Here is a 14,614-nt window from a genome sequence, read left to right as displayed (position 1 = left end):
TTGGACTTGCAATGGCAGAAATGGGCATGCTGGTTTACTTTGAAAGGTAGCTACCAAATGAGAGAAAGAAAAGCTTGCTGGTTGATAGCTTGATGGTGGAGCCCAGGGGCAGTGTTCAGGGTTACCTCAGAAAATCCCTCAAAAGCAATGCTTTGAATGGTGGTAGTGAGGACCCCGACTTCTTAATTTTGTTCTGCAAAGGGACAACCGGCACAGTCTGATAAAGGCCTCAGGTGCACAGGACACTGCATGTGTTTCTTGACAGACAATTGATTTCAAAAATGTTTGTAAATAGAAGGGTACTGTACGTTTTATTAGAGCCTGGGGCTGGCAAGTGTAAGCATTAAGGTATTATCTTTAATTTCTGCACCATTAGATTTTAAAATTCTCACCTGTCATCTCTGCCTGATTTAAGATGACGTAGCAAAGACCAGTGCCTTTCATCCACTCTCAAATGTGTGACAGACAGCAGCAGGGATGGCAGGAAAAAACACAGCCAATCAAAAGGAAGGTTGCAGAATAATAACAAAATTGCAGAATAATAACAAAGATCTGTTTTGGTAGGAGAGCATGGAGCTGGTTTACAATAAGTCCAAACCAGTGGCGGTTACAGGAATGGCTTTCCCAACTGGAGATGTCAATAACTTTGTCGTTGGCAGTGAAGAGGGAACAGTCTACACAGCCTGTCGTCATGGAAGGTGATGTTCAGCATTTTGTACTTTGATACTGTGTGCCTGTGTTGGCATGAGGTAATCAAGCGTGTGTGGAGAGTGTTTCACGTTTTTAATCTTGTATCACAGTGTCCGTACTGTTCTACTTTGCATGGTTAGGACAGGAGTCACCTGACTTTGAGCACCTGTGCTACTGCCTGTTATACTGCTCCCTGCATAGGTGGTAGGGGGGAATGACTACTCCTAGGTTTGCTTTCCTTTACGTTTTTCAGACATCTGCCTGAAGAAGAGATGCCTGGACCTCAGAAATATCAGGTCATATCCCTTCTTCATATAACCCAGGCTGTAGTTTAATACCGCAAGTTCCTTATTTTGTACCCTGTAAATCTTCAGGATGCTAGAGTGCTCTGTTGGCTTCTCGTGGTAGTTTCATCCTCTAGCATACTTGAAAGGCTTTTGTAAAGAAACTTTTTTCACTGATGGATTTAAAGCTCACCCCCACCAATAGTTTGCAATATTCTCTGAATTCATATTTTGTCATACTCTGTGTTTCTGTTGACGAAATAGACATCAATACACTGGTCTAAGATTGTAAGGCTTCTATTACACATTCCTAATATTGTATAAATAGTTTTACACATATTTTGCTCCATATAATTTTTATTTTAAACTATTTTTATTTTAGCCTGACCACCGACAGTATTGCAAAATTGTGTCTATTTAGGCATACTTACAGGCTGTGGCGACTGATGGTTTGAATTAATCTTAGGCTGCTAGGATAAATGAAGCATGCCCAAGGGCATTTCTCACTTCTGATCTTTCAGACATGCCTGGTTTGTTCCTCACAAGAGGAGGAAGGTGCCAGATCCTCTTGTTAGCGCAACTGTTTAGCAAACCTTCAGCTGACCAACAAAAAATGCACTCTGTTTCTGCTCCTGCCTGCCTTTCCTAGAGCTTTTTGCTATCATCCCCATTTTATTTGCAGAGGCTCCTGTGTCCTTCAGCCCAGCACAGCAGAGAGCCATATGTTATTCTGGAAAAAGGTGTTTCAAAGCACAGCAGATACCCAAGGTGTTCTCAGTGCTCCAGAACTCCCCTTATCCTGCCGACTATATGACAGACAGGTGGGGATAAAGTAAGAGGTGGGCTTTGTACGCAGCACTGCAGAGGCACTGCAGAGCTTAGTCCCTGCTCCAGCACAAGCTGCAGGGTCTGGCAGGGAAGCCTAAGTGAGGCCACACTTTGATGGTGGTCAACAGGAGAGGTGAGGGGACCACGCTAGCAATATGAGGAACCAATTTGCGCCAGTGCAGCTCCTATCTCTTTGGGTACGCTGTATGCACACTGACACAGGGCTGGAAGCCTTGTCACAGCTGTGGCTATTTTTAATGTAATTTTTTCCACTGGCAATTTTTATATAATGTAACTAAAAGGGTAATTTCATGATTCCCCTTTCTGAATACACTGTGAGACAGCCCTGACAACTGATCTGGTGTCATTTGCTTCCAGGAAGAAGAAAACTGCGCACATTCTGTCTTACACAGCGTTGTATTTTTCCTTCCTAATAGCTATTCTAGCCTCAGGCTGATGAAATGCGCATCTCCCCTTGTTTGAAGTAATGACTATGATACCTGATCACAGGAACAGTTCCTTCACTTTTTGTGAAAAAGGGTTTGCTTCCTAGTGACTTGATTGACTGCTGTGGAAAGTTATTTTAGAAGTGTAAGAGAAAAAGAATTGCTCATGATAAGTCATTAACATATTTGCATTTTTATTTTAATGGTTATTCCTAGTGATAATGGCCTACTCACAGGCATAAGCGATCGTATAATTATAATTTAGAATTATTTTATGATTATACATAAATATTATTTCAAGCTACAGTAGTAGACAGTGTATGTAGAAGTGAGTAAGAGAAGTCTTCAGAAGGAAGAGAAAGTCTCCCTGTGCTGGATTCTGATCATTAATTGTGCCCAAAGGAGTAGACCTCTGCAGGCAAAGGCCTTACTGAATGGAGAGAAACTTACAGATTAGGTGGAACTTTAAAAGGAAATAGGAACCTAAGAGTAAAGAAAAATGATGTTAAATCACCAGGTGTTATATCATTCACTAAATGCAAATGTCTCTTCATCCTGCAGTAAAGCTGGCATTGGTGAAATTTTTGAAGGCCACCAAGGACCCGTCACAGGAATCAATTGCCACATGGCAGTGGGTCCAATTGACTTTTCCCATCTCTTTGTCACATCATCATTTGACTGGACAGTCAAGTTGTGGACCACAAAGGTAAGAAATCCAAGCAGGGGTGGAATGGGTAATGCTACTTGTGAAAATGCTGTTAGAAATATTTCAATATTGTCTATAGCAAATATTAAGAATCAATTAAAGAAAAGCTATGCCTACAATAGACATAGTGATAAAATTCTAAGTAAAATATATACCTGCGTCAACCATATTTACTTTCGAGTGTACCCTGCCCTTTAAAGGTAGCTTCAGCTGGCCTGCACTTCAGTATCAACCCTGGTGCTGAGCAGTTCCACTAGGCAAGGAGATTAGGATGTCTTGTACTACAAGGCATCAAATAATCCATCCAGCATTCTCTGTGCAGACTAAATTGCAAGGCTGATACTATGCACCATGGTGGTGCAGCAGCAGGAAAACTTTCTTCTGATGAAGCAATAGGGGAAGCACGTGTACGACTTAATGCAATCAATATCACTTGTGAAATTCATTGCTGTAGGACATTGTGATAGCCAGAAAGTATAAATTGTCCCAATGACATCAGACACTGATGGCTGGAAGCAGGGAAGAAATACATGCTGGAACTCACATTCATGACCATAACGGATCTGTTGCTGACTGCTCTATGGACGAGTCCCCATGACCTTTTACAGGGGGAGCACTATGAAAAACACAAATGGATACACAGTCCTCTGAAGCTTTCTGTCATAGAACAGTACTATATTACCCTTTATTACATTATAGGGTAATGACAGCATGAGTGGAAACTTCGTGACAGATTAAACAGACCAACCTGTTTCTTTGTACGGGCTGAGTAAAGCAGGAGAATGAGAGGTAAAATTCTAATTATATGAGTCATCTAGACAGTTATTTTTGTCATACACCAGAGTAGAGAACTGACTTCCAAATGCCAGGCTTTTGTCTTAACCATGTTTTTATGCCTGCTTTTGGTTCACGTCTTGAGCTGCACCGAGCAGGCTTCCAGTACTGGAAGCTCACCCCTGTCAGGAAGTATCTCAGCATGTGTTCCTCCAAAACATCAGGGCCTGGAGATGCTAAACAGATGCACAACAAATGTAAATACAGAAGTGACCAGAAGGGCTCATGTGACAGCCTTGTGCTGGGAAGAGAAGCACAGTTACCTAGATGATAACTTGAATCATCTTCCATCGTAGCTTCACAATGCATTTGTTAATGGCTTGATCCAATGTGCGTGCTAATTAACAGGTATCTTTTCCTGATCAGCAGTAACTAACAGCTGCTGGTTTTGTCTTCTGTCATTTTAGGAAACTCGTTATAAAAAGGCACATGATTTACCTAATTCACATTTAACCATATACATCAGTGGACCCAGCCTTAACCAATGCAGAAGTATTTCAGGGGAGTGGTCATGCACAGGCTGGGCTGGGTCTGGGATAGGTCCAAGGTGGTAGATGTTAGAGAGGGCTGCAGGATGACCAAATGATGGAGAGCTTAGTTGTTACCTGGTTAGGGCTGGCTAGGCTGATGAGTGTCTGAGATAAGGGAGGCCTAGGCAGTGGTAACTGGTGTCCAGGGAATATTGGAGCATTGAAGTTGAAGCTAAGTAAGGCGAAAAGAATTTGTGGGGAGTAAAAGGAAGATGAAGGACAGGTACTGAATTCCAAACATACATGTCCAGAAAAATCTAGGATGAGTATCTGACCCTCAGCTTGAGGTTGAATATGGCAATAAGGGTCTCATCCATCGGCAGCTTAAATGAAATTATACTAAGGGATAATAAGGCCTGGTTTTTATTTTGAACTCCTGGGATTTTAGAAGTTTGCAGTAACAGCATAGTTTGGATACAAAGACACTGCTGTTAGCAGTACACAGTTACCCTTGTGGAATAATTCAGTGCCAAAATGGTTAAGTCAGATTCTGCTCAATATAGTCAGTGTTCAACGAACCAGACCATTTAAATTTCTAATATCTATCAAACTGTGGCTCATCTGGCAAGAGGGTCTTCCTGAGAAAGCTGTTTGACCTAGCTACTGTGAGCTGTGAGGTGCACGTGACACACCACAGCACCACTCAGAGCTGGAAGCTGTGTTGTATTGGATCGTTTGCTTCCTTCTGGAGCAGGTTTGAGCAGCAGCAACCCCAGGCTGCTGTAATGCCAGCCACTGCCCTGTGGAGACATCCTCTGAGACGCTAGACAAGTTCTTGAACTGTGAGGAATGTTTTCTTTTTCTTCCCATTTGACTCTGACAGAAGTTTATTTCCATACTGTCTGGATAATTCTCTTGGCTGGAGCTATTGCACATTTAGGGCTCTCTCTGTTTAGTTCCCATAGTCAGGCCCCAGTCAATCAGTGGGATTTGAATAAACTCATCAGCATGTTTGATTCTCTGAAAAATTATAGTGAATTGATACGAAGCATTGAATGCTACTGCTGGTTTATGAGAATTTACTCAGAATTGTTTCATTCCTTGGGTTTCTTATTTGCAAATTTTATCTTTCTATCAGCATCCAATGCCTTATTGCTTTCCTGCTTCTACCAGTGTTGTCTACTTAATCCTGTGCACGTTATCCTCTTTGGTCATGAAATTCAATTCCTTTCTATTTCACAGGTTCAGAGTCAATGTCCAATTTTAAAGTGAACCATGAAAACACAGTGTTTATATTGCCTACTAATGTTGTGTAGCACCCTGGAGTGCTTACAAGAGAGGTGCTTTGATAGCAGGCATTTGACTGATGGATTGAAAGAACCATCTCCCTTAAAACTGTGGCTTGACACTTTATAATCTGTTTTTGTGGTTAACACATTTTCTACACAAAGGCGGTTGAACCAGGTGACTCAGAATAAGGTTTTCACTAAGAGGAAGAATGAAGGTTTTGTAGATAACACTAATAGAAGGTTCAAATTATCACTCATCACATTACCCAGTAATTAGATCCCTGGGTGAATAGTAAGCAACCAGAATCAGCATTAAAAGAAAAGGAATTTGCAGAGATAGTCACTTGATAGCCAGGGCATTACCTGGTTCCTGATGAAGGCAAGGGGGCTTTCAACTTAAATTCATGCTGCCACATGAGCAAGTCTTGGATGCAGAGCTGTCAAAGGGAAGTCCTGATGTGAAGTGTCTGTGGAGCTCTGCCCTTAATAAGGTACTGTCTGTATGATGCTTTGAAGAGGTAAAGTGCTTAGTGGAAATGCTAAGTGTTGTTAATTAATTAAGCACTAATCTTCATGAACAAATAGCATGAGGTTAAATAATGAAATGTAAGTATTGTTATTATTACAGCAATTGCTGTTTGGAGTGCAAATTTTTACATGTTGTGTCAAGGGACAGGAGCTAGATTGAAGTTGTTGAAGTGTAGCAAAACAAGTGAATTTCAGCTAAAGCCCAGAAGATGGCTTGTTTGCTGCTGAGGGAGTTAATAAAGGTCGGGAGAGAGAGCTAAATTTTGTTAGCTCTTTCATCCTTCACATGCCTCCTTTATCTCCTATGCTTCCATTGAGGGGAGATGCTAATGACTGTTTTTCTCTTGCACCTTTGCCTAAGTCATGCTCAGATGGGCAGCTGACAAGAAGAGAGATCAGAATAACTGCTATATTCCCATCCGTGCTTATCTCTCTCTTTGCCTAATGTTTAAGTAATCATGGTGGGTAGTGGTGAATGATATAATCAGGAGGGACAGAGGTGAGCAAACTGGTAGTAGGACCACCACATAACCATTAACAAGGACTAACTGAGCCAAAAGACCTGTGTGCCTTTGGTGACAAGACTACCTTTTGTGACCATGTTGTTTTGCCTCACTAGTGTGTGCACCAACGGTCTTATCTTTCTTACGCTCTTCACATGCTGCTCTTCTCTTTTGGTGTCCTGTGTTGTTCTAGGCTGCAATCTGTTGTGCTTTTTGGGAAAGCACATTTTAAACAGCAAAAATTCACATTTCTATGCTATGTGCCTTCACGTACATTACTGTGCGTTCAGTATCTTATGCCCCCCCCTTTGCTGATTATGTTGGTATGACCCAGTCCTCCTGACTCTTGGAGTAAATTATTTTACCTTGCACTTTAATATCTTCCTACCAGCATATAACTTCAAACTCCACTGGTTTTAATTTGGTTTAGAGGTTGAACACTGTCTCCTCAGAGATCAAGCTGAAGCCTGCCACTAGAACAATGCAAAGAAGCACGTGGTGGTGTTGCTAAAGATAGGCACCTCTACCCTCCTATCCTCATCCTCAAAAGCTGGCTGATAGGATCAGATAGCATCAACTTGATTGATAGACCAAATTTACTGTGTTGGAAAATGGTATTGCAGAATGAATCAGAGCAGTGCGTGATTGTGTGGATTAGTCACCAAGAAAACAAGCACTTACAAATGAGCAATTTTTAGAGTTTACTAAAATAACAGGGTCAGGTTGTCACTTTTTTAAGATTAAGAATTACTATTTTTACATTACAAATACCATGTAGCAAGGTATCTGGTTACTGCCTCAGATTTTTTTCTAGCATGATTTCAATCACTTTAAATGGGTGAGTGAGAGCCTCTTGTGTTATAGATAGTATTGCCTGAAGTTAAAGATCCAAATAGAAATGTAATCAAGCATGTAGTCACAATAAAAGGACAGTAAACCTCGTGGATGATGACAAAAGCTTCGTGAATTCTCCCTCATGAAAATTAACTGTAATTGGAAATGCCGGACTCAATTACTTGATTTAGTGAAGTCCCGTGGCAAGTGATCAGAGTGGATCAGTGGCTCACAGATTAGAGACACTGATGTTAGTGGTTAATGGTATACAGCATTCTCCTGCCTAATGGAAGATGTTGCTATTCCAGCAAATATGCAGTTATATATGAAGAGTGATGGAACTCCATGACAGTAACCTGTAAGCCAGTGGTCTGGACACCAAGCCACGCTGCAAAGGTCTGCCTGACTTGGACTGGGACATGTGTCTTCCCTAAGTGAAGGAAATGCTGGAATGATCTTACAGTTTTGCTCTGAGCTGTATCTTGTGCCTAAGAACAACTCTGGTTTCACTGAAAGTAGGATCTTCTCAGAGTGAAGCTTTGATTTTAATATGCTGACACTTCTTGATGAAAACCAGTTTTGTCCACTTGGGGCCAGCCCTACTGCTCCAGTTTGTAACAGGATCAGACAGGTCTCTGGCAGCAAAACGGACTGATGAAATGCAAAGGTTACTCATGTACCTTCTCTTGCATACACTTAAGTGCAGATGAGAGCTGGACTTCATGAAATTTAGAAAGTATCACTATTTTCAGTCTAGAACCTGTTCATTCTTAACATCATTTTCTAAACTTTCCTAAATCCTTTGGGCCATATTCAGTCTTCTCACATTAGCACATGAAGCATTTTAGATGACTTACTGCATATGAAGTTGGATCCTCACGAATCCTTTGTTATTTAGGGTTTCCATACTTTGGTTTCTTATGCAGTTACTGGAAAGAAGTAATTGCAATGCATACATCAGACATCTCTTGGAGGTACCACCATTACTTCCCACCACTGACAATGCAGGAGGCCAAGTCTGGCAGATAATTAGTTATTGTAGCTTTTGATGGCTTTCCTGCATCTGAACAGCCTCGGGTCATATCTGAACCAGCAGATGTGGCAGCACTTCTGAGCTCCTGCATCTATCTTCTTGTTCTGGCTTCCCCCAAACCACTGCCAGGAAGGAATCAGCCTCTTCATCCCATGCCACACACACAGCTATACCTTGATTCTGCAGCCACAAAAGCTAAGATACAAGCAGAAGAAAGCCAGGGTATGTTCTAACCAGATGTTAAGTCAAACTATAGTGGTGTCAGAGCCTCTGGCTTTCTGCACCTGCCACCCCACTGAATCTGGATGAAATCTGCATCTGTCTCTAGTTTCATGGTGGGTGATCTCAAAAGGGCCCGTAAAGTTTGGGGGGGCATAAGAACTAGCATTGCAAAGAAAAGGAGGAAAAGAAACAACGTACTGTGAGGGAGACCAACATTTCAGTCTTATTTTGCGAGGAGGTGGACTAAATACAGACAGTTCTCCCTATTTTCTTCTCTCTGTGTCCTTTACTGCTTCTCCCTCCCACTGACTTTGTGGATTCAAATGTCTATCTCAGGGGACAATTTCACTCATATTTTGCATACCTGGCTAGGATGGTACTCCTTGCTGCTGCATCACAACATGGAGCTCGTTCTTTACTCCACTCATGAAGCAGTCACCTTCCCTTGACAACACTGCATTTCCAGTGCAGGCTTTTCTCTTTGCAGTCTTTTCTCATTTTAAAAGCAATTAAAATGATTAATCTAATTAATCACTGCCCAGATGCTAATTCCATCTGATTACAGGGAAGACAAAGGGTGATAAAATAGCGTGCTGGATTTCATGGAAATGGTCTCTCAGTGGTGTGAGTCCAAAATTCTGAGTTTTGTCCAAAAAAAAGGCAATGAATGAATTTGCTTCAGAGCTCACTTTCTGTCAGGAGGCCAAGCTGACTTGGGGAAGAGGGTGGAGTTGCCTGTTCAGACAGGATTTTTTTAGTTTTTGCCCTTTACCTCTGGAGCCAGAGGTCTGGCTCTCATCCAGCTGTACAAAAAAGAAGATTATGCTATTTTCTAGGTAGTTTTAAAAAGCAAAACCAAAGTGAAGTCAGGTGGCTTGAAATCAGCCCCAAGTTCTTCACATGAAATGTTTCTCATGATTTTGGTTTTTGGCGTAGCCATATTTGAAAGTGATAGGAAAATATCCTTCAGCTGGCCAAAGTACTTCATTTACTCATGTGAACCAGGCTGCCTCTTTGTGAAACATTTCATGAAGAATGGCACACATAAAAATAAAAGTAACTTAAAGTACTGAGTCTGTTCTGAAAAACTCAGTGAGCTAAACTCTGTGTCAGAAAGCCCTAACATAAATCCAGCTGTAGCAGTGAAAGCTTTATTTGCACGTGGAAAGCAGAACTGGGTTTCAGGAGCTCCTATAATATGTACAAAACAAAGCTGTCATTCCTTTTTCCCCTGATATCAAAATGCAAACCTCCCACTGACTGTTCTGTCGCAGAATTACATTGGAGGATCGGGCTTGCATGTAATAGTTAAACACTTCAGGAAAACTATCAATATGTAAAACCCAGAACTAATGGAAATTTTCTCCCACCTGCTTCATGCAGCTGTCCTTTCTCTGCTATGTGAGGGACTTTTGTTATCAGTAGAAAAAAGGAACTGTATCCAGAATCCTGAGATGGAGTTCTCCTCAATAATAATTAGCCTCAAAATCATTGCTTGCTGACCCATGAAAGCTCTATGGGCATCCTGGGGGCAGCAGCTACAAATACTAATCTTGACTGTTCAGCAGACGGTGCTGTAACATCAGGCTGAATCAGCTGTCCTTCTGTCTTCTTCATGCTCCTGCCTGCGCTTCCTGGCAGCTGGAACTGCAGCAGCAGAGTCCCTTGAAAGCCTTGTAATTCACCAAGTCCACATGCAGTGCCAGGCCAGGTACCCTGTGATGAAGCAGCATTTTCCATTAAAAAGAAAAATTGAATTTTCAGGGACCTCATACTGAATGTTTTCATCAGAATCACAGGAGTGGGAAACAACCCCCTGAAATCACAGTTACATTATCCCTCTCCCCTCCTCGCCTTGCAATTTGAGCTGAACTACCTCTCTAACAACTTGTAGCCCAAAAAGGCCAGTTCCACTGACTGCAGCAGGACTCAGGTTCAGGACTTGAGTGCATGCTGCTGCTTCTCCAGTACGACGGGGAGAGCAGTTAGCACAGTGATCCAGCTTCTTCCAAAAGCTGACACTCACTCTCCAGCCCTGCTTCCTGATCCCACCTACGTGGCATACAAACAGAGGGTGACAACTGGAGGTAAAATACCAAATCTGCCCTTCTTCAGTGTTTTACTCTGTTCAGTGTTTTCTGTGACCAGGATTTGGTGATTCCATCACTCTATGAAAACCATACCTTGCTCATATTTCTCATCAAGTTCCCCAAATGCTTCTCTGGAAAAAAATCCCCAAGAACAGGAAAACAGTAATATGAAGGCAGGAATATGAGCTACAGAAACTGTGAATCAGTTTGCTAGGCAGGGACAATAAGAACTTTACACTGTTTTGAGCTTCTTAAAACAAGAAGTTGAGCCACCTTTAGAAATAGGTAAAAATTCCAAAAGATAATGGAAGTATTTATAATAAAGACATTTCATGACTGAAATGCATAGTTAGTAGCACAGCAAAAAGTGCTGGCTTGCTTAAAGCATGTTTTAAATAAAAGGTGGAAAACTTGATTAACATTTAATGATGAAGTCAGCAGTCTGAGGAAATACAGTACAAATGGCAAATACCTGTACAGGCTTCTCCACTGTTGCCATCCACACTCCATCCAGCTTGATGTGGGCGAGTGGAGCAGAAGGTATTAAACCTCAAGCAGTGGGAACCTATAGGCAAAACTCTTGTAAGTGTGGAGTAAGAGGGGCTTCAGAAAGAAAATGAAACTGGATGATCTAAAATGCAGAGAAAAGCATACACCAGTATGCCAGTAAGAACTAGGGAGAAAAGTGAGCTGGGGAACACTTCCCTCCCTGGTGCCTCACTATAACCCAGTCTGCATTAGCTTCTTCATGCTTCATGCTTTCTTAAGCCTGTTTTGTAGAGTTTCAAAGCCTACTTGTGTTGTAATGTGATGTTTCAACACATTCCGATGTTTGTAAAGTTCATCCACTGCAAGCAGATATCAGTAATTCATTTATATTTACCTCAGACATCAAATAATACACATTTATGTAAAAAAAAATTAGTTTCTCAGCTATATGCAGTGGTGAAGAGGAATGCCATGCTTTCTGCTTTTTTCCTTCAGAAAATAGAAAGATCTTTTTCCATTGAGTAAGTGGAAAGGCAGGGTAAAAGAGAGCAGCTGAAGTCTAGCAGCACAGCCTGAATGTGTCGCACCTCTGCAGAGGACTTAAAATAGCTACGGAGGATTAACCAAATAAGCAGTTCACCTGTCAGTATAGCTTCCAGGCTATCTCCACAGACCCCAGCAGCTCTGCTGTTCAACTTTCTGATGCTCCTAAAAGTCAAGTGGTATCTTTTGGGGTTTTTTTCCTTCATGCCAAAGTATTGGACATTGAGAACGGTTCTCATTAAAACCGCCTGTGCCCATCATCAAACCTTTTTTCCTTTGCTTCCTTCTCGTATGCTCACCCGTGACGCTTTGACTTTGAAGGAAACCACAAAAATGTAATCATCATGTTATCTCCAGACTTGGTCTGCTCTCACAGCCCCTTTCCTTTCTGTCTCACCCTTGTCCCCTCCTCCATCTATAATAATTCCCACATGTTTATGCAAAAAATATTGGACTTTCTTTTATTATTGGCAATTAAGAAAGGCAACAGTTTCAGCATCTCTGCAAGAGCAATCATTTCTAAAAGGGAACAGTTTTATGCCTTGACAGTCTGAAACTTCTAGGGTGCCAAAAACCAATCAGTGTAGTAGAACTACAGTACTTAAAACAGGCCTCTGAAGAGTGTAGGAATCATTTCCACACTCGTTTCTTTCCCCTGTTGCTAGATTCCCCCTGAATCTAAAAATGAAGCCTGTTCCCTTGCCCAGAAATGTAGTTTAGACTTGATTCAGTTTTCTAATAATCACCTGACCGTGAGATGACACAACATGTTCATAGGTCATAGCCCAGTGAAATGTCCATTGAGCCCCAGAGGCTCATCTGTGATTCAACACTGAATCTGACTGACAGAAGGAATTTAAAGACAGGTAAAGGAGCTATTACTCCTGTAACTCAATTTAGGGCATCTCAGTTAAGCAGTGACACTGCCTGGATAAAGTTGACGAGCGCAAACATCCCCCTTTCCCTTTCCCATTGCCATCCTTGAAGGTCAGGCTAACCCTGGAAAAGGTGGAGCAGACTACAAGTTGTTAATTGTATAGTATTGGGGTCCGTGTGATAATGATACCCTTCGGGAAGAATGCAGACAGGCTTTGCTGAGCCATCAGGGATGTACCTGTAACTAGCACCTCTGATTTATGGCATTTCTTAACAGTTCCTGGGATTGCTGTAGCTTTTAAAAGCTAGCATAATCTGAACTAAGTCAAGTCCCATAAGTGTAGTATTAAAGTAGGAACTATTGGATTATCCTAAATTACCTGAACTGCTAGAAAACAGATTTGAGAGAAACATGGTAGTCCAGAATTCACACATATCCCATGGAGATCAATCAGTCTGAATAAAAAAATGAGCCTGTTTGACTCCATACAAATGGAGAACGTGAAGGCTTACAAGACTAGTAGAGCCTTATACACAGTGGAAGACATACTCACCAGCACAAAAAAGTATATGCGAGTAACCCCAAAGAGCTATCACCTGGTATCCCGGAAAGGAGACAACTGAAGGAGGAAAGATCAATACCAGAGTAAAGCTGATATGAGGAGTATTTGCCTCAAAATTTCTAACAGCTTTTAGTTTCTGCATATGCTGTCTGCATCTTTTGGGTTGGTCTGGCTAACCCTTGGCAGGGTCAGAATGGAAAGGAAGAGCCTGGATTCAGCAAAGCAGTAAGAGGTCTCCCTCAAGGTGGAGAAGACTAGGCCTAGCATCTAGGGCTTATAAAACAGTGAAAGAGCTCAAATCCTAACCTGAGTGGAAGTCCCACAAGCTATGTGGGATTGCTGTGGTTTCTTTTGTATCCCTCTGGTCAGTATGACACTGTAATACTTGCTTTAAATAAAGGCAGAAGAGTTTCACTTCCCTATGTGTTATCTATGCCAGAAGAGATGTCTTCCTTTGACACCATTTTGTAAGTTTGGGGGTTTTTTTTAATGAAAAGGCTAGTTATACAATATTTGGTCCCATAGGGGGCAAATTCACAGAGTCATAGAATGGTTTAGGTTGGAAAGGACCTTAAACATCATCTAGTTCCAACCTCTTATCCCCTGGTTTGTTCAATTGCCAGACACACGAGCAGCCACTCTGCTCAGGACCGCTCTGGCTCTGCTCCAAGTGCCCAAAAGCCAGGGCTTGAGCCTAAACAAACACATCAGCTTGTTCGGAAAGTTTCTATGCCAAAGATTAATCTGTCGTATTTGCTGCACACCTAGAAAAATCAAATTAGCTTGAATCAGCTTATAATATCGCACAACACACACGGCTGCTGTTAATCCAGTGTGAGCCAGAAGCACAGGTTTGGCTTATTGTTTTTGGAACAGAAGACAATGGAGTGGGAAGAAAGAAGGGGAGAGAAGAGAGTGTGTAGTGTCACCATACAGCTGCACTGGCGAAGGTACAGTCTAGAGAAGTACCTTTAAGTGGAGCTGACACCCACAGAAATTGTGCCAACGTGTAAAACACTCCCTTCATGAAAGAGGCAAAGCCAATAGCTTTTTCCATGTCTTTTCAGAAGTCAGATGCTAGTTAAAACCTGTGAATATGTATACATTCCTTTATATAGATAATTAGCTGCATGGATAATTAGCTACTTTATGTGTGGCGCCTCCTGGATTAAAGAAAATTCTTCCATGTAAATAAGTGGAATAGACTGGTCAAATTTATATGTGGAAAAAAAGACCTGTTCTATATAAATATGTAGTATTTATTTAGGTGAGTTTCTTATTTCATAGACAAGTGCTAATTCCTAGACAGCTCCCAGGTATTTGAAATGTTCACTCCGCATTGTTCTTTTAAACAATGCCTTATATACAAACACTGAGGATGAACAA

The 14,614-nt window shown here is 41.6% G+C and overlaps 1 protein-coding gene across 1 annotated transcript in view; it reads left to right on the top strand.

The window, feature by feature from the left end:
- DYNC1I1 (dynein cytoplasmic 1 intermediate chain 1) overlaps positions 1–14,614 on the top strand; it is a gene marked incomplete at both ends in the record, with an annotated part of 175,990 nt that overhangs the window by 132,416 nt on the left and 28,960 nt on the right. The window contains 2 exons of the mRNA XM_080609610.1: positions 565–698; positions 2,810–2,954. Coding sequence (XP_080465736.1) covers positions 565–698; positions 2,810–2,954 — 279 coding nt within the window. The remainder of the gene's footprint in view (positions 1–564; positions 699–2,809; positions 2,955–14,614) is intronic.

The sequence above is a fragment of the Psittacula echo genome, assembly GCF_963264785.1.
Source record: "Psittacula echo genome assembly, chromosome: 2".
Taxonomy (NCBI): domain Eukaryota; kingdom Metazoa; phylum Chordata; class Aves; order Psittaciformes; family Psittacidae; genus Psittacula; species Psittacula echo.
Note: the sequence above shows the minus strand (reverse complement) of the source record. Positions and strands in the feature narration are given on the sequence as shown.